General features: G+C 40.1%; 1 protein-coding gene across 14 annotated transcripts in view; it reads left to right on the top strand.

The window, feature by feature from the left end:
- The window catches only part of LOC116463547 (C-Jun-amino-terminal kinase-interacting protein 4), a 165,344-nt gene extending 142,874 nt beyond the window's left edge, over positions 1-22,470 (top strand). For 8 of the 14 annotated variants that reach the window (XM_032146680.2, XM_032146686.2, XM_058434712.1 and 5 more), the window contains 7 exons: positions 1,673-1,821; positions 4,443-4,614; positions 7,154-7,267; positions 8,472-8,510; positions 9,419-9,595; positions 13,781-13,930; positions 18,255-22,470. In XM_032146680.2, the coding sequence (XP_032002571.1) occupies positions 1,673-1,821; positions 4,443-4,614; positions 7,154-7,267; positions 8,472-8,510; positions 9,419-9,595; positions 13,781-13,930; positions 18,255-18,370 (917 nt within the window). In that variant the 3' untranslated portion in view covers positions 18,371-22,470. The remainder of the gene's footprint in view (positions 1-1,672; positions 1,822-4,442; positions 4,615-7,153; positions 7,268-8,471; positions 8,511-9,418; positions 9,596-13,780; positions 13,931-18,254) is intronic. The other 6 variants (XM_032146685.2, XM_058434711.1, XM_032146687.2 and 3 more) reach the window with 2 other exon arrangements.
- Positions 22,471-24,608: the final 2,138 nt, after the last annotated feature.

Here is a 24,608-nt window from a genome sequence, read left to right as displayed (position 1 = left end):
ATTCATATGCTTATGCAATTCGGAGAAACTTGGTGTTTTTTTAATGTCCTATGTTTTAAAAATAATTTGTGTCCACTTAACATTTGGACTTTTTTTTAAAGAATTTTAATTGGGTAAGGTTTAATCATTTTCATGTCACCTTATTTATATTTTCCCCCTTTAAAACCATTGTTTCATCTATAGAAGGGTGGTGGTATCAGAAACCCTACCTTGAATGAATGAAGTTGAGGGAATTTAGTATGTATTGCTCCATAACTCCTTGGTACTTGTGTCAACCAAAAATGATACATCATTTTCTACCCACTTGATTGGTGTATCTGGGAAGTATTATGAAACATAGATACCCTGAATTTGGATTTTAGAAAGGCTTTTCCCAAAATCTCCTATCTTTCTGGGCTGAGGAAATGTGGAGTAGATGACAGGTGCTTTTGTAATTGATTGGTACCTGAAAATTGCTGGTTAATGACTCCGTATCATCAAAGAGCGAGAGGGCTCCATTTTACCTTTTTCAGCTGTTTAATCTTTACAGTAAATTATTAAGAAAGTTCCCTGGTCATTCTCATTTTATAGATGAGGAAACTGAAACACAGAGCATTTTGGTAACTTTTTCATGGCCACTCAGCTAATAAGTGGAAAAGCCTAGAATAAAAATGAAACGATGAATGTTTTGGTAAATTGAATTTAAAATAATATTGACAGAATAAGACAAGTAAAATGCATTTAGTAAGTGTCAATGTAAAGTCCTGCATTTGAGTTCAGAAGAGCAAGATGGGGAGACATGTCTGAAGAGTGAGAATTACCTAAAGGTTGACTATAAACTCAATATGAGTTTAATGCCTTAGGCCTCAAAGACAAGGCTGGTGATAATCCTGCTCTGCTAGGCTAGATAAAGACAGCATATTCAATGGACATCAACAAAACAGAGTTAGGACGAAGGGTCTATAAACTGTGGTAGGTACAGAGCACGTGCCAAAGATACTTGGTTTTGAAAAGAGAAGACATAGGGCTGTAATGAAGAAGTTTGGACTGGATTTATTCTTTTGTTTCCACCCTGCAAGACTGCAGACGAATGGGTGGTTACATACAAAAAGACGGACATTAGCTAGGTGTGGGTAATATTTTTCAATTAAAGCTGTCTGAAAATAGAATGGCTGCTTTGTGAGGCAGTGTGCTCACAAAAGGTAACAAAGCAAAGCGAGGTTCTGGTGACTGGTTCTTCATGTTTCTATTATCACTGAAAATGTAGTATGCATAATTCCTAAAGTGTTAGCAATGAGTTGCCCTCAACTTCTACCCAAGAAAATACATCAAAATGCATGTGAGTGAGACGTTATTCCCAAAATAACCTTAAGTCCATTCTAATTAGAAAAATATTATGATAAACAGATAACTTGTAACTGATTTATCATCACATCACTGCTTTTGTGACCATGTTTTAAAGGGGGTCTAGGTACTGGGTGGCAGTTTGAAGCAGATGACCTTTGAGGGTCTCTTCCAACTTTGCAGCTTATGCAATAGAAGAACCCAGGCTGCAAATAAAAGGTATACTTAGTACATGGTACTTTGAGTGCTTCCTCAATAAATTTAATTATACAACAAATAAAATGTTTCTTGTGCTGAAATTAAGTAACAGGTGGTATGCATTTACTATAACCTTTTATTTCTTTTAAAGACGGGCAGTGGGATTTGTCAAACTATCACCTCTTAGACCTTGGACGGCCTCATCATTCCATCCGTTGCATGACTGTGGTACATGACAAAGTCTGGTGTGGCTATAGGAACAAAATATATGTGGTGCAGCCAAAGGCCATGAAAATAGAGGCAAGTTATTAGCCTATGTTTTCTGTATTTATTTAATTTGTATTATCCGAAGACTATTAGACTATAATTATTTTCAGCTTCTTTAGAAATTGTTTCTGGATCTGTGTGTTTTAGGGCACTTGAGTAATGTATTTGAATATCTTAGCTTTCTGTGTTACTTAACTCTCTTGCCACTTTTGACTGTGAGGGTAGGAAGTGGCTTTTTAAAAAAGGAAAGAGGATTCATACATGAATGTTTAAATGTGTGTCTGTGTATGTATCCAGAGATATGTATGTGTTTTTGTTTGAATACATGGTTCTTTTTATGTTTAGTTATATGAGGATTGTTTGAGAAGAGGATTCCTCCCTGTCCTCCCCGTGTGTAATCCAGGCACATCCACATATGTGTTCCAGACAGAAATAACATTGTACTAGGAATTCGTTGTAAAAATGAAAACCTCCTAACCTCCTAGCATTGTTTTCTTTTTTTTTTTTTTTTCCGAGACAGAGTCTTGCTCTGTCACCCAGGCTGGAATGCAGTGGCATGTTCTTGGCTCACTGCAACTTCCGTCTCCCAGGTTCAAGCAATTCTCCTGCCTCAGCCTCCAAAGCAGCTGGGATTACAGGCTCCCGCCACCACAGCCGGCTAATTTTTTTTGTATTTTTAGTAGAGACGGAGTTTCACCATGTTGGCCAGGCTGGTCTCGAACTCCAACCTCGTGATCCGCCCACCTTGGCCTCCCAAAGTGCTGGGATTACAGGCATGAGCCACTGCGTCTGGCCTAGCGTTGTTTTCTTACAGTTTTTTTTTTTTTTTTTTTTGTCACAATACATAAATGCATTCTAATTGTTTAGGGGAAAAAAAAAAAACATACAGGAAATGTTAAGGTGAAAGCTCTCCTTCACCCTCCCCCAAATCACATTTCTTTCCCTAGAAGTCTCAAAGTTAACCATTTGATGTTTGTTTTTTATATCAATTCTGTCTGTCTGTCTGTCTATCTATCTATCTATCTATCTAGTTATCTTTATCTGTATATCTGTTTATATCTATCTAATTAGCTAGCTATCTAGCTGTCTATCTGTCCTGTCCATCCATCCATCCATCCATCCATCCATCCATCCATCCATCCATCTATCCACACACAGGTTGAATATCCCTTATTGAAAATGCTTGAGACCAGAAGTGTTTCAGATTTTGGATTTTTTTCAGATTTTGGAATATTTGCATATACATAAATAATGAAATATCTTGGGCATGGAACCCAAAGTCTAAACATAAAATTTATTTATGTTTCCTGTATACTTTATAACAGTGAAAAATATGATATACCATTAGTGCAGTAAAAAAAATACTGTGTTCAGGGTGAATTATGGTATCATATCGGTGCTTAAACACTTTCAGATTTTAAAGCATTTCAGATTTCAGATTTTTGGATTGGGAATGCTCAGCCTGTACCTCACACACATATACAGCAGTGTGGGTTCCTTTTAGTTTAATTATATTTTGGTATTTTTGTTTGTTTGTTTTGAGACAAAGTCTCACTCTGTCACCCAGGATAGAGTGCAGGGGCACAATCATAGCTCACTGCAGCCTCAAACTCCTAGGCTCTAGCAAGCCTCCTGCCTCAGCCTCCCAAGTAGCTGAGATCACAGGCACACACCATTGTACCTGGCTAATTTTTCTTTAATTTATTTGTAGAGACGAGGTCTTGCTATGTTGCCCAGACTGGCCTCAAACTCCTGGGCTCAAGTAGTCCTCCCACCTCAGCCTCCAAAGTAGCTGGGAATATAGGCATGCACCACTATTCCCAGCTGATTTTTGTATTTATAGTAGAGTTGGGGTGTCACCGTGTTTCCCAGGCTGATCTCAAACTCCTGTGCTCAAGAGATCCTCCCACCTCGGCCTCCCAAAGTGCTGGGATTACAGGTGTGAGCCACCAGCGCCCAGCCTGATTAATTATAATTGTGATCTTATTTCAACACAGTGGCTCTACAACAACACAAAATCCGGAGATAAAAATCTTTCTTTTAGGCCAGGTGCGGTGGCTCATGCTTGTAATCCCAACACTTTGGAAGGCCGAGGCAGGCAGATCACTTGAGGTCAGGAGTTTGAGACCAGCCTGGCCAACATGATGAAAGCCCGTCTCTACTAAAAATACAAAAATTAGCCCGGTGTGGTGGTGTGCGCCTGTAATCCCGCTACTCAGGAGGCTGAGGAAGGAGAATCGCCTGAACCCAGGAAGGGGAGGTTGCAGTGAGCCGAGATTGCGCCATTGCACTCCAGCCTGGGCGACAAGAGTAAAGACTCTGTCTCAAAAAAAAAAAAAATCCTTCTGTTGAACACTGTTAAATAGTGTGGATGTGCTAGTATTGCTGTTATAAGGTGATATCCTATATAGTGCTCAAGTCCAATATCCTGTTCTTAGTTCTTTATTTTTTGCATTCTAGGATGAAAACAATTGTGTATATAAGAGTAATCATGTGTTTCAGATTTTATATATATGTAAAATGTGTTTCAGATTTTAATATATAATATTTGGGCTTCTCTTTTAATAGTCTGCTAACTTGTGCAAATTAGCACAGTTTTAAATATGAAATTCTATGTAGCAAAAGTAACTTTGTGATTGGACAATCTCTCCTAGAAATCTTTTGATGCACATCCCAGGAAGGAGAGCCAAGTGCGACAGCTTGCATGGGTGGGAGATGGCGTGTGGGTCTCCATTCGCTTGGATTCTACGCTCCGTCTCTATCATGCACACACTTATCAACATCTACAGGATGTGGACATTGAGCCTTATGTAAGCAAAATGTTAGGTAAGCTTCCAACGCATTTTATCTTTGCCAATCAAAGAGGGTGTTTTATCTATCTAGTTCTTTGTTGAAATGGGGTCTTGCTTTATTGCCCAGGATGGAGTGCAGTGGCTATGCACAGGTGCAGTCATAGCGCACTATAGCCTTGAACTCCTGGGCTCAAGTGATCCTCTCACCTCAGCCTCCGGAGTAGCTGGGACTGTAGATAGGCACATGCCACCTCACCCAGTCCTTGTTTTTATTTTTAAATAGTCTAAAATGCCGGGTAGAACCAATGAATTAAGTTACCTCAGGAGTAGTGAACTTTTATCACTGAAAGTGTCAGACAGATGTTTCAATCTACCTTGTTCTTTTTTTTTTTCTTTTTTTCTTCTTTTTTTCAAGACAGAGTCTCACTCTGTCTCCTAGGCTGGAGTGCAGTGGCACCATCATGGCTCACTGCAGCTTTGACTTCCTGGGCTCAAGTGATCCTCCCACCTTAGCCTCCCCAGTAGCTGGACAGGCCTGCACCATCATGCTTGGCTACTTTTTTTTTTTTTTCCTGTAGAAATGGGGTTTCGCTATGTTGCCCAGGCTGGCCTTAAACTCCTGGGCTCAAGTGATTGGCCCACCTCAGCCTCCCAAAGTACTGGCGTTACAGGCATGAGCCAATGCACCTGGCCTCTTATTGTTCTTGATGGAAAGTTGGGATCATTTTGGACTCCTCTTCTCTTATTTCCCACATCTAATCTGTCACCGGGAACTGTCAAGTCTGCCTCTAAAACTGTATTAAATCAGTTACTTCTTTATCTCTACCACTATCCTTTTACCCCCAGTTCTCCTAACCGGGCTCCCTATTGCCACTCCAGTCTGTTCTCTGCCTAGTAACCAAGGTGCAGATATTACCTTGACACACCTCCACTGTTGCCTTTAGGTGAGGTGACATGACCAGGAGACCTTACGTGTTCTCAAACACTCTCCTTGCTCGTACCGACCCACAGCTCAGCAGGCTCCTTCCCATTTCAGGGTCCTCACATGTGCTGCTGTTATCATCTACCTGGGAAGCTCTTCTTGGTCCCTTTTTACTTACTCAGCTTTCAGGTCATAGCCTGCCTGTCATAATCAGGAGAGACCTTCATTTAGGTCCTGTCATACTTTTTCTTCATGGGCTTGTCGTTACTGTGATCGCACCGGTATTATGTGATTCTTGTTTATAATCTCTCCCTTACAGACCCTAAGCCCTGTGAAGATCAGGGACCATCATTGTCTTGTTCCCTGCTCTATCTTTAGCACCTGACCTAGTGTTATAATGATTATTAGGAATGTCATAAGGGATTCCTTTCATGAAAAATGATTGAACTGGATCAGTAGTTTTCAGCCATTTAGAGTTACTGCCCTCAGAAAACCTTATTTCTAGCTATGTACCTTCTCCCTAGAATGTATACACGTGCAAACACAAACCAATTTCAGGGATATACTTTGACTGGAGGTTAAAGGTTCCTAGGTTAGGCTGAATGGTAATTAAGCCTCCTTCTAACACTGTGATTCAGTGATCATGCTCTCAGTTCTTGTAAGTAGAACTTACGAGTACTAATGTTGTCTTTCTTAAATGTATTACCTGTTCAATAAATTTGTCTTTCAAGTCACTGAAAATAAGATCAGTTGTAAAAATTAACTTGAAATACAAAAATGCATTTATTCTCCCTAAATTATTTGTGTATAATACTTAAAATGTTTAAACTGCTTTAGAACCTAAGTATATAAATGAGGGGAAAAGTATAGATTTTGTTTACAACGATTTTTATCTATGCAAAGAAAAGGGAAACCAGAACTTTTTCAGCTTATAAATCAAAGGACACTTGATTTATCTGGGTTTGTTTGTTTTTAGAGACAAAGTCTTGGTCTGTTGCACAGGCTGGAGTGCAGTGGTGGGATCACAGTTCACAGCAGCCTCAAACTCCTGCACTCCAGTGACCCTCCCACCTCAGCCTCCCACATAGCTGGGACTACAGGCGTGTGCCACCATGCCTAGCTAATTTTTGTACTTTTTGTAGAGATGAGGTCTGTTGCCTAGGTTGGTCTCAAACTCCTGGGATCAAGCAGTCATCCCACCTTGACCTCCAAAATGCTAGGATCTACAGGAGTGAGCCACCGTGCCCTGCCAGTTTCACTGTTTTCTGTTGGGGTTTTTTGTTTTATGTGTTGGTTTGGTTTTACAGTTCCCTAAGTAAATCCTGTGTCACAGTTCCTGATGTACCCTATTTCCTGTGTACTTTTCTTCTAACTAATAATGTTATGTTACCCACTTTTAGGCTTTTCTTTTTCCATTAACCCTGAATTGTCAGATAGACAATAAACCCCAATAAAAGCTTACTTCGATGTGAACCTTCAGGAAACATCCATCTAGCTCTAGTCACCTTTCCTCTTTGTTGTATCAATCCTGCTACTACTTCTTTCCTTTTTTTTTTTCTTTTTTTGTAATCCTGCTGCTTCTAAGGAACTTGGAATGTAACACACTGTCTGCTTTAGTTTCTCAATAAAGTATTCCCTCCTTTCTTTACAGGTACTGGAAAACTGGGCTTCTCTTTTGTGAGAATCACAGCTCTTATGGTGTCTTGTAATCGTTTGTGGGTGGGGACAGGAAATGGTGTCATTATCTCCATCCCATTGACAGAAAGTAAGTATATTTTTAGATAACTGCCATGGGACAAATAGGCGAATTATAGGAAATAATTATGTCTGAAATTCAAATCTGTGTTAGCTCAGAAGTCAGTGATGGCAAAGATCTAGCTATTGTTACTTCACTCAATGAAACTTATAAATTCTAGGAAAATAAGTTTTCATGTATCAAGACCAATACTCATAATTAAAAGTTTTTCATTGTGAAAACGTTTTCACAGTTCAGGAATCACAGTCCTATTTCATCTTTGAAATAAAAGTTAAAGTCCATTTTTCTTAAGCCTTATTATACCATTATCCAAAAACAGTACCTAGCATTCATCCTAGTTTTTCGTATCTCCTTAGCAGATAGTTTAGTATATTCCATTTGTCTTATTTGAGGTTTAAAAAAAGTTGTGGAAGAAGTTTCTCAGGAGTTCAGCAAGCCTTTCCTTCTATCTTCTATTTTAAAAGAATGTGATTTATTGTTTTTATGAATAAAATATACCTTGTGTGTTTCTCATATGATGTTCCATTACATTAATCATCCATTAAGTAAATGTTTTTTGTTGCAAAATTCATGGCAGGGAATGGTTTAAAAGCAAATATTGTAAGTCTATAAAATACATTAATGAATATACACTTCAAAATCACCCTACCTTTTTTCAGGCCAGAGGAGGGAGAAAGACTAGAAGGTATTTCAGAAGCCTTTAAAAGAAAGCAAGGTTTCAATCCCACCTGTCTTTTCTGCAGTTACTTATAAATCATATTTAGACCTCTCCTTATATCCTAAGAGATTCCAGGATCCCCTAGAGTTCATTTCAGTTATTTGTAAGAGCTTCATTTTAGCATAGTTATTGGAACAGGATTTCTTTTTTAAAACACACACACAGAGAAATAAAGGAGAAATTTTAGCATTTAGGAAATGCTACACATTGAGTTCTTAGTGTTTTGATTCAGATTCACTAAAATTGCTTTATTATTTAAAAAAAAAACCACCACCACAAATCAGATTTTCCTTTTTGAGCAGAGATTCTATAGAAGCCTTGGGAAGAACTTTATGTATTACTTGGTATTATGCCAAGTGGGATCTTGTTATTTTCGTTAGGAGCTTTGAGCACCAGGTTTACCAGATAGAAGACGCTGAGAGTGGTGGCTCACAGTAATTCTCTCCTCCCTGTCGTGCACCTCTCCATGTCCCCTTTCCTCCTTTCTCACTTTAGCCGTAATCCTCCACCAGGGACGTTTACTGGGGCTGAGGGGTAAGTGCAGATTCTGAACCAAACTCTTCTTCCTGGCTTCTAATAGCCACTGTAAGGCTGTTACCACTCCTCTAGAATACCCTCTTGAATGTTCCTAAATGTTATCCACTTGCAGTCACTGCATCGCAGCAGGTGTCTTTTTTTGTTGTTTGTATGTTACATGGCCACCAAACTGCTCAGCAGCTTAGTCTATTTATCATCTTTTGTTGCAGCTGAACTTTCTTTCAGACTTTGTTTGCCTTCGAGTATAAACATGAAACATCTCTTAAAGCTGTCATTAATTTACATGGTTTACTCTTGTTACCGATCGTATTTCTTTCATTTACTTACTTGCCCATGGAATGGGGATGTTTTGTGAGTCTGGTCTTTTACAGTACGCAGCACACCATCAGTCTGGGATCAATAAAAGCCACTCTATTGTAGTGGCTGGATTCTTGTAAGCACAGCTTTTTACCAGCCCCCTCAAGGGAAATATTCTTACTGCGAGGGAGGAAAATCAGAAGATAAACTATAAAGAAAGACTTTATTTGCAAATATACCCATTTACTTTAAACTGTATAATGGTTAGTTTTCTAACATTGGCATTAAAAACAAAACAAGAAACAACTAAGATTCAAATTTTTTTTTTAACTAAAATTATTTTTTAAATGAATAGATGTGTTTAAAAAATAAGCTTACTTATTGCTAGACTGGCAAAATCCCCTACTCCATTTACTGAGGTACTTAAAAATAACTAGCATGCTGTATCTCTTTTTTTCCCAGCTTTGTCTTGAATTGGCATTGCCATCCTTGTTTTATCTCAACTGGCTGTAGCTTTTAGATAATATCATACGGATTAACCAGTAACCTCTTACATTCATTACTATTTTCTAGGGGAAAATATTTGGTATTTGGTTTTTCTGTTGCAGCAAATAAAACCTCAGGTGTACCAGGAAATCGTCCTGGAAGTGTAATCCGTGTATATGGTGATGAAAACAGCGATAAAGTGACTCCAGGGACATTTATACCCTATTGTTCAATGGCACATGCACAGCTTTGCTTCCATGGGCACCGGGATGCTGTGAAATTCTTTGTGGCAGTCCCAGGTATGTTAGATTATTCTGATGAGATGTTCCATGTAATTGTCTCTCTTCTGTCATCTCTTGGTTCCACTACCTAATAGTCTAAGGCTAAGTACTCGAATTGCAGGTAATTTTAATATATGCGAAGGAAGTTCTGTAGTGGAGGTGTGAGTAAGGTGCTATAGGGATACTTGAATGAAGTTATTTTGGAATATCTCTCCCACCCCCAAAGACAAATTTGTTGATTTTTCTTGAGGAGACTTGCTTACTTTTGAAAAGCAGTAGTATTATTTTATCATCGTGGATTGCCAAAAATGATCTTGACCTAATAAGAGAAATCACTAGAAAGAAGCTTCTATCATCAAGGCTGCATGGAGGAAGAGAGAATGCACTCTGGTACCTTTGGCAGCTTAATAGTAAAAAGCAGTGGACTGGGAGGCCTGGGGGTCTGGGCCCTGTGTCTCTGCCACTAACCTCGAGCAAGTCACTTAACCTCAGAGACTCATTTCCTCAGTCCTAGGTGGATGTGATTAATATCTGCTCTGCCTACTTCATTTGTTATGAAAATGCTACTGGGAGCTATAAAGCACCACCCAGAAAAAAGGTGGAAGTGATGATGTCCAGTGAAAAATGACAAATTATCCACTGACAATACTAAAATGATGTCACTGACCATCTGTAAGCAGGACACATGTTTTGAATTTTTTTTTCCCATAAGAGGCAAGTTTAGAAGCTAGACGAAGTTCAAATCTGACTTTGCTCCACCAACTAACTGTGTGATGTAGTATATTAGTCAGGGTTCTCCAGAGAAACAGAACCAATAGGATGCATGTGTATATGCGTGTGAAGAGAGAGATACTATAAGAAATTGGGTCACACAATTGTGGGGACTGGCAGGTCTGAAATCTGCAGGGCAGGCTGGCAGGCTGGGGACCCCGGGAAGAGTGGATGTTGCAGTCCAAATCTGAAAGCAGTCTGGAGGCAACGTTTCTCTTTCCTCGGGATCCCTCAGTCTTTTTCTTCTAAGGCTTTCAACTGGTCAGATGAGGCCCACCCACACTGTGGCGCATAATCTACTTTACTCAAAGTCTATTGTTTTAAATGTTAATCACATCTAAAAAAGACTCACAATGATATCTAGACTGGTGTTTGACCAAATATCTGGGTATCAAGCTAACACGTCAAATTACTCATCGTACTTATTTTCCCAAGGGTCTTCCAAAGATTAAATGATTATATGTACATGGGGCAAGGGCTGGCATATGGTACCCTAAGCAATTATTCAGTTATTCTTAACAACAGTGATAATGAGCTTTCTGAAACCTCATTTGTACGTTTTATATATTTGTATAGTCATTTCCTTCCTAGAAATGGGATTGCTGGTAACAGTGTTTCTCTTGCTTAAAAAAAATGAAATATCACAGAGTTCCCTTTAAATCTCCTTTGTATCCCTCTCTAATCCCATTCTCGTCTCCTTTTCCTCTCCATTGGTAACCACTATCTTGAAGTCGATGCAAATCCTCTTGCCCCTGTTTTTGTATTTTTGCTGTGTTTGAATGTATTTATAAACAATGTATGATTGTTTTGTGGTTTTGGACTTTATATGTTAAATGTTGTGTTTCATATGTATGCTTCTACGACTTGCTTCTCATTTTTTGAGATTTATCAATGTTCATACATAACAATTTAGTTTATTCATTTAACTGGTATCATAACTGAATAAAAGTGCTACATTTTATTCATTCTTCTGTTTATGGACCTCTAGGCTTCTTCCCTTTCTTTTTTCACTATTAAAAACAATACTGAAGCAGACCTTCTTGTGTGCATGTGCAAGAATTTTCTTTTTTTTTTTTTTTTTTTGAGACGGAGTCTCGCTCTGTCGCCCAGGCTGGAGTGCAGTGGCGCCGTCTCGGCTCACTGCAAGCTCCGCCTCCCGGGTTCACGCCATTCTCCTGCCTCAGCCTCTCCGAGTAGCTGGGACTACAGGCACCCGCCACCATGCCCGGCTAATTTTTTGTATTTTTAGTAGAGACGGGGTTTCACTGTGGTCTCGATCTTCTGACCTCGTGATCCGCCCGCCTCGGCCTCCTAAAGTGCTGGGATTACAAGCGTGAGCCACCGCGCCCGGCCAAGAATTTTCTGTTGGGTATAAATCTAAAAGTGGAATTAGCAACATGGTTGTTGTGAGGCCAGTTGGCCCTAAAGATTAAACCATTCTGGTTGGCCTTATCAGTAATACCACTGTGCTCTTGCTTCTGTGGCAGAACTAACTCGTCTACCAACAGAAGTCATTTCTGGCATGCTTGATTTCTTCCAAAGTATAATTGAGTAATGCATGAACGAATCCCTGTGGGGATACGTCAGGCTATCTTATCCACTTTCAATATACATTAATTTTGTTACAGTGTGTCACATTAATGACTGTCCAGCTAGCTCCTGGAGGCGCAGTCTGTGTAGTTTGACCAAAGAACAGCAGATTCTGATGAGGAAAAAAATATCCCACAATTAAATCTTGCTAAGAGGGATGGCTTAGAGATTGTTCATTTGTTCATAGTGTGAATAATATTTAAAGGTTTCTATTATTTCACACTCAAGGATTCTACCTTAGAACTTAAGCTTTAGAACAAACAGCACATTTACTAGTAATTTTGTTTGCATAATCTAAATTAAAAATAACCTGTACTTTCCTTAAATATGAGAGGAAAGCCATAGATTTGAAATAGATTTGAATGTTAATTATGACTATGCAAACTCATAGGGCTTAAGTTGAAGACTTTTCTCAGTCTCTTACACAAATAAGCACATTCCTTTTCAAGGGAGAGACGTTTTTCCACTGTCTCTCAGATCAAAAGATTTAGACTATAATAGTTTGAAGCAGGTAGGCTGTGCATGGTGGCTCACACCTATAATTCCACAACTTGGAAGTCAAGGCAGGAGGATCACTTGAGCCCAGGAGTTTCAGACCAGCCTGGGCAAACATAGCAAGACTTCATTAAAAATTTTTAAGAGACCGGGCACAGTGTCTCATGCCTGTACTGTAATCCCAGCACTTTGGGAGGCCTAGGTGGGTGGATCACAAGGTCAGGAGTTCGAGACCAGCCTGATAAACATGGTGAAACCCCATCTCTACTAAAATACAAAAATTAGCCAGGTGTGGTGGCAGCACCTGTAATCGCAACTACTCGGGAGGCTGAGGCAAGAGAATTGTTTGAACCCCAGAGGCGGGGTTGCAGTGAGCCGAGATTGCGCCATTGCACTCCAACCTGGGCAACAAGAGTGAAACTCTGTCTCAAAAATAAGTAAATAAATAAATAAATAAATAAAGTAGTTTGGGCTGGGTGCGGTGGCTCACGCCTGTAATCCCAGCACTATGGGAGGCCGAGGCAGGCAGATCATGAGGTCAGGAGATTGAGACCATCCTGGCTAACATGGTGAAACCCTGTCTCTACTGAAAATACAAAAAGTTAGCCTGGCATGGTTGCACACTCCTGTAGTCCCAGCCACTCAGGAGGCTGAGGCAGGTGAATCGCTTGAACCCGGGAGGTGGAGGTTGCAGTGAGCCAAGATTGTGCCACTGCACTCCAGCCTGGGCGACAGAGCAAGACTCCATCTCAAAAAAAAAAAAAAGTGGTTTGAAGCAGGCAGCTAAGACCCACCTTGCCATGCATATATCTCATATTGGATTTGGGGCCTATTCCTGCTTTGTTACAAAATTGCTTTACTTAGATTTTCAAATTGGTTTTTGTTTGTTTATTTATTTTTTAGAGACAAGGTCTTGCTCTGTTGCCTAGGCTGGAGTACAGTGGCACATCACAGCTTACTGCAACATTGAACTGGGCTCAAGTGATCTTTCTGCATCAGTCTCCCAAGAAGCCAGGACTACAGGCATACACCACCATTCCCGGCTAACTTTTTTTGTACAGATGAGGCCTTACTATATTTGCCAGGCTGGTCCCAATCTCCTGGCCTCAAGTGATTCTCCCACTTCGGCCTCTCAAAGGCGTGAGCCACCATGCCTGGCCTCAAATCGGGTTCTTAAAACCTTCATGTAAATGTTTTCTGATCATGCAGAGCCTTCTAGCTTCCCCAGTATTTGGTTATTAGAATATATTTACCTTTTTGTTTAACTCTAAAAATATTTAAAAAAAAAAAAAAAACAGCCTCCCTTCTGTGATAAGTAGTATTCACTTTTGTTTCTGTATAAAACAGGTCAAGTCATCAGCCCACAAAGTAGCAGTAGTGGCACGGATCTGACAGGTGACAAAGCAGGGCCATCTGCACAGGAGCCTGGTAGTCAGACGCCCTTGAAGTCTATGCTTGTCATCAGTGGAGGAGAGGGCTACATCGACTTCCGAATGGGTATGTCATTGGTTCTGGGTGCTCAGTTTGCACTGTGTGCTATGACTTGGGCTTTCTCCCAAAGTAAGTAAGAAACCACTCTGATAATGATTTATAAGAGGTTCTCTTTGAGCTCTTTACATACGAAAGGATTTTGTGGGTTTTTGTTTTTTGTTTTTTTTCTTTTTGGTATTTCTTTTTTTTTTTTTTTTTTTGAGATGAAGTCTCACTCTGTCACCCAGGCTGGAGTGCAGTGGCATGATCTCAGCTCACTGCAGTCTCTGCCTCCAGGTTCAAGTGATTCTCCTGCCTCAGCCTCCCAGGTAGCTGGAATTACAGACATGCACCACCACACCTGGCTAGTTTTTGTATTTTTAGTAGAGACAAGGTTTCACCATGTTGGCCAGGCTATTCTCAAACTCCTGACCTCAAGTGATCCGTGTGCCTCGGCCTCCCAGCTGGGACTACAAGCCCGAGCCACTGCATCCAGCCCTTGGTATTTCTTTTCATACCAAAATGTATTTGTTTGAAAGGAGCATTAGAAATAGCAGGATGTGGTCAATGTGAAGTTTTATGTGAAAAGCATAAGATTTAAGGTCAGAAGGCCTTGGACAAGTCATTCCACCTCTTAGAGCCTCAGTTTTCTAACTGGCAAAATGGAGAAATAAAAATATTTCTTAAACAACTTCATTTGTTCATTTTCTCACCTAACAAACATTAATTGAGCACCTACTGTGTACCTGTCATTCTTAAACTGGAGATGCAGAAACAAATCAGACAAAGCCTTCGTCTAATAGATTATAGAACAGTGCAGAGATAGAGACATGTTAATAAATTAAAATGTTACTGATGCTCTGGTGGTGAGTAGTCAGTTCTTTCCAAGGGTAGGGAGAGAAGGAAGTCAAGAAGTGATGCTTGAGGTGACTCAGCACTGCATAGTCTTAGTGTAAATGGTCAGGTTGGGGAATGGGGTGGGGAGGACCAGGGATTGGCACTCCGAGGTAAGAGGATAGCTTGGCCAAAGGTTTAGAGATATGAAACCATCTTAATGGAAGAAAAGCTATTTTAAAATGACAAGAGTGTGGAGTAGAAGAAAGTATGAATTTCTTGTCAAAAGGGAGGGAGGGACTGGAGTATGGGAGGCCTTTACATACCAGATTAAGAAGATTGTACTTTATCTTTCAAGCAAAAGAGAACTACAGGAGCAATGTGATTAGAGTTGTGTGAAGGATGGACTGGAGGTTCAAGACTAGACCTAGGGAAATGAGTTGGGAACAAGTGAATGCCCAAGAAAGGTAGTAACAGTGGAACAGATAAGAAGCATGATGGGAATGTGGGGAAGGAGGGAGTGGGCCATAGAGCTCAGGACTGTCAACAGGAGAAGCAGGTCTGGAGGGAGGGAAAGAGGAGTCCAGTGCTGATCTTGTTGATCTTGAAGAGCATAGTGGTGATTTAGGTGGGAAATTTCCACTGGGCTTCTGAATATACAGGTCCTCTATCTTAGGAGGGAGGGATTTGGGGGCTGTCAGCATGGAGTGGTATTAAAAGCTATGAGGGTTGGTGAGTTCACCCAAGGAGCTAAAAAGAAAAGGTTCCAGTGGCTAAACCCAGTCTCTAATAAAAATACAAAAATTAGCTGAGCGTGATGCCATGTACCTGTAATCCCAGCTATTCAGGAGGCTGAGGCAGGAGAATCGCTTGAACCCGGGAGGTGGAGGTTGCAGTGAGCCGAGATCACACCACTGCACTCCAGCCTGGGTGACAGAGTGAGACTCCATCTCAAAAAAAGAAAAGAAAGAAAAAGGAAAGGTTCCAGGATAGAACCCTGAATTCATCCTCCATTTAAAGATCATTAGAGCTTATGGAGGGATCTGAGAAGGAATGGCCAGAGAGGTACAAAGAAAACATGGAGAACTGATGCTCGTGAAAGAGTAGTGCTTTGTAAATTGTAAGACACTGTACAAATATAAGTTTATTTATTTGCTATAATTTTTCTTTTTTGAGACAAGTCTCACACTCTGTCACTCAGGCTGGAGTGCAGTGGCACAATCTTGGCTCACTGCAGCCTCCACCTCCCAGGTTCAAGCGATTCTCATGCCTCAGCCTCCCGAATAGCTGGGATTTCAGGCATGTGCCACCACGCCTCGTTAATTTTTGTATTTTTAGTAGAGACGGGATTTCACCATGTTGGCCAGGCTGGTCTCGAACTCCTGGCCTCAAACAGTCCACCTGCCTCAGCCTCCCAAAGTCCTGGGATTACAGGCGTGAGGCACCACACCCAGCTTATTTGCTATAAATAAATTGATCCCTTGGACTCGCCTAAAATCTCAGTGCTTTAAAAAGTTCCCAGACATAAGGCACTAGGTAGTTTGAGAGAATGTAATAATGTAGATCAGTAACAAATACTTTAGATATGAAATCTGTAAAGGAATAAAAAAAGTTAGGGTCATTTAAATGACAATGTGACAAATGTGATTAGTGTCACCAATATCTGATGCAAAAAGTTTGTTGACACTTGTAAGAGGGGAAGGCTGTTAGTGTTAACTTTAGAAATTGATTCCAGGGATGTCAGCAGGAATGGAGTCATTTCAAAGTGTTTTGAATAATTGACTATTGTTGAATTCCCTTTTATGAGAGGAATTGTTAGGGACTCCACTTGGCTGGGGTGATTTTTGTAACTTTGTCTTGGAGTGCAGTATGACAGTTGGAACCGTACTGAGGAGTTTGTTAATAAAATCTCTATGTGGTTTTTCCATTTCCACTAAAAATTCCTTCCATTGTGGATCCTGAAAATAGAACAAAAATTGCTTAACCAGGTTTGGCAGTATCTCTAGTTATTTCCAGCCTGAAAAACAGACTTGTCTTTAGCATAGGCTAATTTTAATAGTGAATATACTGTTGCAAAAAATCGAATTTGATCTTTTTTGGGGGTCCATTTCCTTTTTCATTTCCTGTAATATTTTAACAGTGAGAAATTGATTCTAACAGTCCCATATTTTTAATGATTTAAATTTAAAACTTAGGCTGTAGAGACCCTAGCAGACAGGATAATTTTCTTACAGGTAAAATCTTCAAAACAACTCAGAAAAGAAATGCCGACGGCCTTTTGTTTCAGCCAGTTAATTTTTTTCATTGAAATTTTTTAAAATTTAAGAGCCAAACTTATTTTTTTTACCTTTTAACCACCTGGTTATGTTTCAGTTCAGAGATGGGAGGTTGAACTGAGTGTTCTCCTCTCTCTAGTTTGATATTGCTGTGAAAAGGCCATTACAGGGCTGGGTAAGGGAAAGTTTGGCCTGCAGAGAAAAATCAGATGTTTAGGGTTTTTTCTCTTCTGTTGTTTCTAGTCAACAGTATCAATATTTTCTTTTGTCCAGCTGAAATTCACATGGGGCACATTACAAAATTCTGTTAGATCAGTGGAATATATCTTTAGGTCCTGTGGTGTATATGTTTTTAGGATTCTGCTGAAGAATCCATCCCACTAGACAACTTTTCACTGGGTTGTGCCAAAATAACCCTGCTCTGTGACAGCAAATACAATTGATGCAAGCTTGTATCGAGAAGTATGGTATGCCCTGCACTGGGTCTTATGGAGAGGAGTGTGGTGTACCCCAGACTGGGCCTTGGAAGCCAGTGTCTGATCAGGACACCATGGATCACATTCACTCAGCCGCGATGCAGAAGAACCCGTATCTTGGCTGCTACCCCAACCTCTTTGTTTCTTCTTTTCCATCATACACTGTTAATTCGTAACCTATCCTAAACTTGAAAATCATTGGAAGAAAAACCCAGTAGCTGGTGAATCTGCCATCTGCAGTGCTGCAGGCTAATTATTTTAATTTCCATATGCTTGTGTCAAGTATTTTCTATTGGAGAACGTTACACCTGTCATTGATAATAAGTGTGAGTTATTTGGATTTAGTTAGTTTGCTCTGTACCTGTGCTCACGCATTTTATAACACTATTCTCAGTTCTTAATTTGAAATAAGTGAGAGTAGACTCTTCATTTTGTATGAACACAGAATGGCCTTCTTAGCTTCCCGTGTCTGGTACCATCAGTATGCAGACATATTGGGATGGCTTTTCAACGTAGTATAGTGAACTCAATTTTATAAATACAGTCTGAAAAATGAATTAACCTTTTCTGAAGTCAAGCAGTGGCTTGGGTGAATATGGGTGAGGATTCTGACTCATAGTATTTCTTTTACTGTTTACTCTCCAGTGAAAGTCAGACAAGTTTTGGGTATCTTGTTCATGGACTAACCACGAGCATTACAGCTGACTCACAGAGTTCTGTATTTTCTGTGCTCAGCCTAACTTGAGTCTTCTTATCATTCACTAGGTGATGAAGGTGGAGAATCAGAACTTCTTGGAGAGGATCTTCCACTTGAACCTTCTGTCACCAAAGCAGAAAGGAGTCACTTGATAGTGTGGCAAGTGATGTATGGCAGCGAGTGAGCCCACAGGGAACAGGTGGGGATGGGGAAGCCATCTCTTCTGCATGGTTTATTTTCCCTCCGTCCTTTTACTTAATGCTCTTTTGTGAGATAAGTTTCACCACATAACGTGTGAGCATTTTTTCCTGTTACCTTTATATTACAAAATCCGTTCTACCATAACAATACAGAGGAACTAGCTGTTTTACTGCACCAGTGTTATAGGTAAATTCAGTATATTATGAACAAATCAAAGAATGTTTACTTCCTGCAAACTGGTGAGTTATAGAAAGCAATCCAGATGTGGTTCACTCTGCCACAGCCTAATGTCATTCACTTCATTTGATGGGGTCACTTGTTAGCTGTCACTAATAATGGAATTAATGGGAAACACTTGATAAATGAAACTGTACCATTAAATACAATAGCCGAGTTTTCCCCAGTGTATTGTAAAATTGACACACACTAATATAAGATGGATTATCAGGATGTATCTAAATGTCCCGAGAGGGTTAAAAGCTAACTGTAAATTACTTTAACTTTCACTTTCAAATCTGACAAATCTTGTTTATATGGTATATAAAACTTTGTTTTCATCAGATTTGGGGGGGTTTTATATTAAAGAAATTAAGACTACACTATTTAAATAAACGTTTCCTGTTTCTGACTTATTAGAGCTCTAAAGTTTATGAGGCCTACTTCTCTGAATATTGTGATGGGTTTTTTTTGAGACCAGTCTCATTTTCATACTGACATGTCTGAAAGATTTATTATTTATAAAGCTTAGAACATACTCTGGGAAGCTTAGAAGATACTTCAGCACTGGGAGGATTTTTTAAAGGAAATGTGTTTTGTATTTCTTGTACCAGAGAATGGTGATGTTGATTGAGTGTTTTCCACGTAAAAAATGTACTTGTTTGCCAAATGTTCCTAGATTGCTCTTAACCTGTTAATACAAGTAAAACTGTAGTGGGGGTGGAGTCTGGCCTAAGTGCAGAATGAGGGATTTAATTAGAAAAGTTATTTTCTTTTGTTCCGTATCAAACTGCAGAACAGCTATATACTTGGTATTTTGTACGTGAATAACATTTTAGCTTTTGTGCCCTTTTGAGCTTGAAGGGTTATGCTCAAAGGGAAAAACTATGAAGGGGAAGAAGACAAAGCTAAGATACCATAAAGTAAAGGTTGACATTACGTATTTTCATTCACAATGCCCATTAAAAAAAAAAAAAAAAATAGGTTGGGCGCGGTGGCTCACGCCTGTAATCCCAACACTTTGGGAGGCTGAGGCAGGTGGATTGCTTGAGCCCAGGAGTTCAAGACCAGCCTGGGCAACATGGTGAAACCCTGTCTCTACCAAAAAAAAAAACCCAAAATAAATTAGCTGGGTGTGGTGGCACATGCCTATAGTCCCGGCTACTTGGGAGGCTGAGGTGGGAGGATGACCTGGGCCCAGGAGTTGGAGATAGCAGTGAGCCTTGATAGCACCACTGCACTCCAGTCTGGGTGACGGAGCAAGACCCTGTCTCAAAACAGAAAAACAAGCAAAAAATAGATTAAAGTCTGGATTTCACTGATTTTCTTGCTTAATAAGTTTTTTAAAACCATGATGCTGCAATTTTTTCCCTCTCAAGCTTCTTGAAAATGTGTGATTTACCCTTTTTTATCTATTACTCTAGACAAAGCTAAATATGATTTTTTTTTTTTTTTTTGAGACGGAGTCTGGCTCTGTTGCCCAGGCTGGAATGCAGTGGCGCGATCTCAGCTTGCTGCAACCTCCACCTCCCAGGTTCAAGTAGTTCTCCTGCCTCACCCTCCCAAGTAGCTGGGATTACAGGTGTGTGCCACCCTGCCCAGCTAATTTTTGTATTTTTAGTAGAGACAGGGTTTCACCACATTGGCCAGGCTGGTCTCAAACTCCTGACCTCAGATGATCCACCCGCCTTGGCCTCCCAAAGTGCTTGAATTACAGGCGTGAGCCCCCGCGCTGGGCCGAAGCAAAGCTAAATGTAATTTTATGTATTGTTTTAACAGTATAAACCTATGGGATAAAGGCCCCCAATCATCAGAAGGACTACTGAAAAGAGAAGAAAGCAAACGTAGATGTCAAATTGTCTAAGCATTCTTAAGTACCACTGATTTTTTTTTTTTTCTGGACTATTATACAAAGATGTCTGTAAAAATTATACCAGTGGCTTTTATGCATATACATGATTAGGCTAGATTGTGAAGTATATGGGATTTCATGAGCCAGAGGAGGCATTTGGATCCATTGGGCCACATGTGACTATAAGCACATTGTGTACACAATAAAATTGTAGCCACTCATGTAAAACTGTTTTGGTAAAAGCTGTATTAAAAGAATAATTTTTTGCTTGGGCTACTTAGTCACTTTTTTGCAGGGCACCAAAACGTAGGCTACTTTTCCATAGCTTGTTTGCTATATTTTTATTTCATCTTAAATCTGAGCCATTTTTGGCAATATCTTTTAAAAAATCATTATTAAACATTTATTGGAAATGTTGTATAGATTCACAAGAAAGAGACACCAAAGTGTTTGGGAGTTTTAATCCCAAGAAGTAAACATCCCAGAGTCAGATCCCATTTGCTGTTGTTCAGCCATGTTTGTATGACTGAATGTAATTTAGGAAATCAGGAGTTAAAGATGAAAAATACAAACATGTAAAATGATTGTAATTGCTTTTTGTTTAACTTACTGGCTTTAACTTAAGTAATATAGGTGTGTAGTTGTTTTATCTAAAGATGTCAGATTATCTGTGGCCCTGTTAATTAACTGTAGGGACCAGAGAGAAGACAAAAATGCCTGTATAATTTGCTTTAAAGGCTTGTCCTTATGTTTGTAATTTCGGTTAAATATTTTCTACAGATTGCTTCACTTCCCCTTTCCCCCAATAACAAGTTCATATTCTTGTAATGTTTACTTTGGTCAACGTGGTAACTTTTGGAAGAAAATGCCAAAATGTAAGCTTCTCACAAGCAGCAAAGGAATGTAACTGCCTGTAGCTACCACATCAAGGGAGAGAAGAGGCTTGTGTACTTTGGGTTGATCTCACCGTACAAAAAAAGTGTACCCCTATTGGAAGAAATAAGGGATACTTGAAGGTTTCTGCTTTTTTTGCACTTGGGTCATGTGCAAGGTTGAACCATATGAAATTGCCAATGTTCAACCATTGCTGATCTGCAAAAGTGACAATGTCATATGCCTCAACCTAATACTTACTCTTAAATGCAGGTTAAAATCTCTGTGAGGCAAAGGGATAATATTCTCTAGGAACTCACTTTTGAGAGTATTTTTCTCTAACCCATGTGGATCTAAATTTTAAAAATAGGAATGAATCTCTTAATTGCAGCTTGTGGAGAGTGTAAAACATTTTGAGCACAATATGCAGCACATAACTTTTCAGATTGTGTTTGCATAGAAAAGGTTAAAATCAATTCTTTCAGTTACTGTATTGTTCATTTCTTGTAAAGGTCTTCCTACATTTGAGACTAGACCCTTTAACATAGGCTGCCTTAGTAACAAAATAAAACAGATGTCTCATAATATTAACTGTCCTAAAGAACATGTGTCTTGCAAATGCCATGGAACTGAATATTTATTTCCTTGTGAGTATTATGACTGTTACCAAAGGACTCAACCAGATTTAGGGCTCTTCTTAATTGATCATGTTCAGAAAGGGACTCATTTGGTCCCACTTTGTAACATGGGAAAAGTAGAAGAGAAAATTAAATGTGGAAATCATAAATGCTTTTCTAACAGGGTTATGTTATTCTGTAACACTAAATGTCTGTCTTTTCTCTTAAAATATTAAGTTTTATTAATTTTGTCATACATTTCTCTATTGAATATATCTTAACCATTTTATGTTCCAAATTCGTTTTTTGTCCAAGACATTCTATCAGAATTTTACTTGCCTCTATAATCTGAAAAATGGGTTCTAGAATGTCCCACTTGCTGTCTCTTAGAGGCTGAGCTTCATTTCTATGAGCAAAGAGCTCATTTAGCAATGTAGTTATTTCAGTATTTATTTCTATTATGGAATCCCTGGGGTTCGGAATGTAACTTTGTACATGAAATATATATAAATATGTATATGAACATGTATGAGGTCTAGTGTGTTTTGTTTTGTTTTTACCTTTCCTAGGGATCTGAACTTGGTTTTTATTTGCAAGTCCAGTAATCTTCCCTATCACACATGTCATTCCTGAGGGTCAGGACTGTTGCCATTTGGCACCAGCTAAAGGTGAGCAGTGGGGAACACTCATGCTGGTCAGCTTGGCTCACGTGTTCAGGTGAGATACGAGAATAGACAAGAGGGCTTCGGAGAAATGTGGGATCCCTGAGTAGCAGCCCACACGTGATACCAAGGCATACTATTTGCCAAATTATTCGATAAGAAGAGGCAGGTCGTAATGTAATTCTAACACCGTGTGCTTATTTGTGATCCATTTGCTGGGGCGAGACTTGGGAAGGAAGAATGATTAGAAAACTGATCACGTGGCAGCACAATGTGACTCCAGATTCAGTGCAGTGAGATTTAGTCTCATCCAGTGGGTTTTGTTTGTGCCTTCAAGAAACGTGGGGTTTTAACGTGATAGTAAAAGTTGCCCCAGTTGGCAGGTTAATAGGACCGTTCACCAGGTGAAGGCATAGTCATCTGTTCAGTGAGGTTGGATGCCCTAGAATACAATGACTAGGCCGGCTCATTCCTAGTCTTTATAGGACCTTACCCTGCCTGCCCCTTAGTCCCTGGGGAACAGGGCAGGAGCACCCGCCTCATCACTGGAACGGTAGTCTGCAGTGTCCCCCTTGTGGAAGAACTATCTTTCAGACTAGTGGGGAGAAACTGCTTCAGCCCCCAGGCTCTTCCTTAACCAGCCCCCGATCCCTCAGACTCAGTGTAGGCATGAAAGCCTGGAGATCACAAGGGGCCTGGACTTAATCTTCAGCAGCAGCCAATTTATTAGGAAAGGTTTTATAGTTAGGGGACTTCTCAGAATGCCTTAAATATTGAGTAATTGATACAATTTTGCTTTAAACTCGTTTTCTTTAGAAAGACATAGTGGTATGGTGTGAAAGAAGGCTGTATAACCCTGGCTGTGACCCTAGTAAATCACTTTAACATAGTATCCCGGAGTCCCTCACACAGGGCTGTGGAATCGGACCTTCCTGTGGGGTCCGGGCCCAGGCGTCTGTAAAGAGTAGTAGGTAAGTGTGATATGTAGCAGAGGTTGAAGCATGCAACTCTAACGTATTTGGACCTTTGTTTTCTCATGTGTTAAAACGCAGGGTGGTTTAGTCAGGTAATCTAAAAAAATCCTAGCTCTTACCCTCCCTGGTTCTGTGGCCCTGGCTCTGATTGCCTGGTTGTTGTCTATACAGGTAAGGACCCCTCCTGCTTGCGAGTCCATGGTCGCCCAGTCCCTCATGAGGCCCCGATAGCCGGTGGGTAGGATTGGATTAATTAGAATTTCCAATTTATCAGAATGACACTGTACAAAAGAAGCCAGATAGTTTAGCTCCTTGCTTTTAACCACAGAACATTCACTCCCACCCACAGACATAAAGGAGTTACGGAGCTGGGTGCAGTGGCTCACACCTGTTATTTCAGCACTTTGGGAGGCTGAAGCAGGCAGATCACTTGAGGCCGGGAGTTCGAGACCAGCCTGGGCAACATGGTGAGACCCCATCTCTACAAAAAATTTTAAAAATTAGCTGAGTATGGTGGTGTGGACTTGTAGTCCCAGCTACTTGGGAGGCTGAGGTGGGAGGATCACCTGAGCCCTGGGGAGGTTGAGCCTGTCTCCAAAACAAAACAAAAAGTTATAATTTGATTTGAAGTACCAAAGGAGAAGTGGACCAAATAAGCCCCGGCTCCATGGGGACAGTGACTTCACTTAGAAGCTACAGTTCTCAGCTAAGCTGGGAGAGAGAGGCATGTCCAGAATCACCCCTGGAGCTATTCACAGAATAAACGTTTTTTTTCTTTTTCTCTCCTCTCAAGAATATCAGACTCTATTGGGGAACGTGGGGAAACAATTACCAGGTGATTCTGATCCTCCCATTGGGAACATCTGCCCAAGAGGAACTCAGGCTGGGCACGGTGGCTCACACCTGTCATTCCAGTGCTTTGGGAAGGGAGGTGGGAAGTTAATTGCTACATTAAAAGCTTAAAGGAAATATTTTATTTCCCGTTAGTCTGTATTCACGTGTCAGGGCTATTTCCTGATTTTTTTTT

The sequence above is a fragment of the Hylobates moloch genome, unplaced genomic scaffold, assembly GCF_009828535.3.
Source record: "Hylobates moloch isolate HMO894 unplaced genomic scaffold, HMol_V3 SCAFFOLD_41, whole genome shotgun sequence".
Taxonomy (NCBI): domain Eukaryota; kingdom Metazoa; phylum Chordata; class Mammalia; order Primates; family Hylobatidae; genus Hylobates; species Hylobates moloch.
Note: the sequence above shows the minus strand (reverse complement) of the source record. Positions and strands in the feature narration are given on the sequence as shown.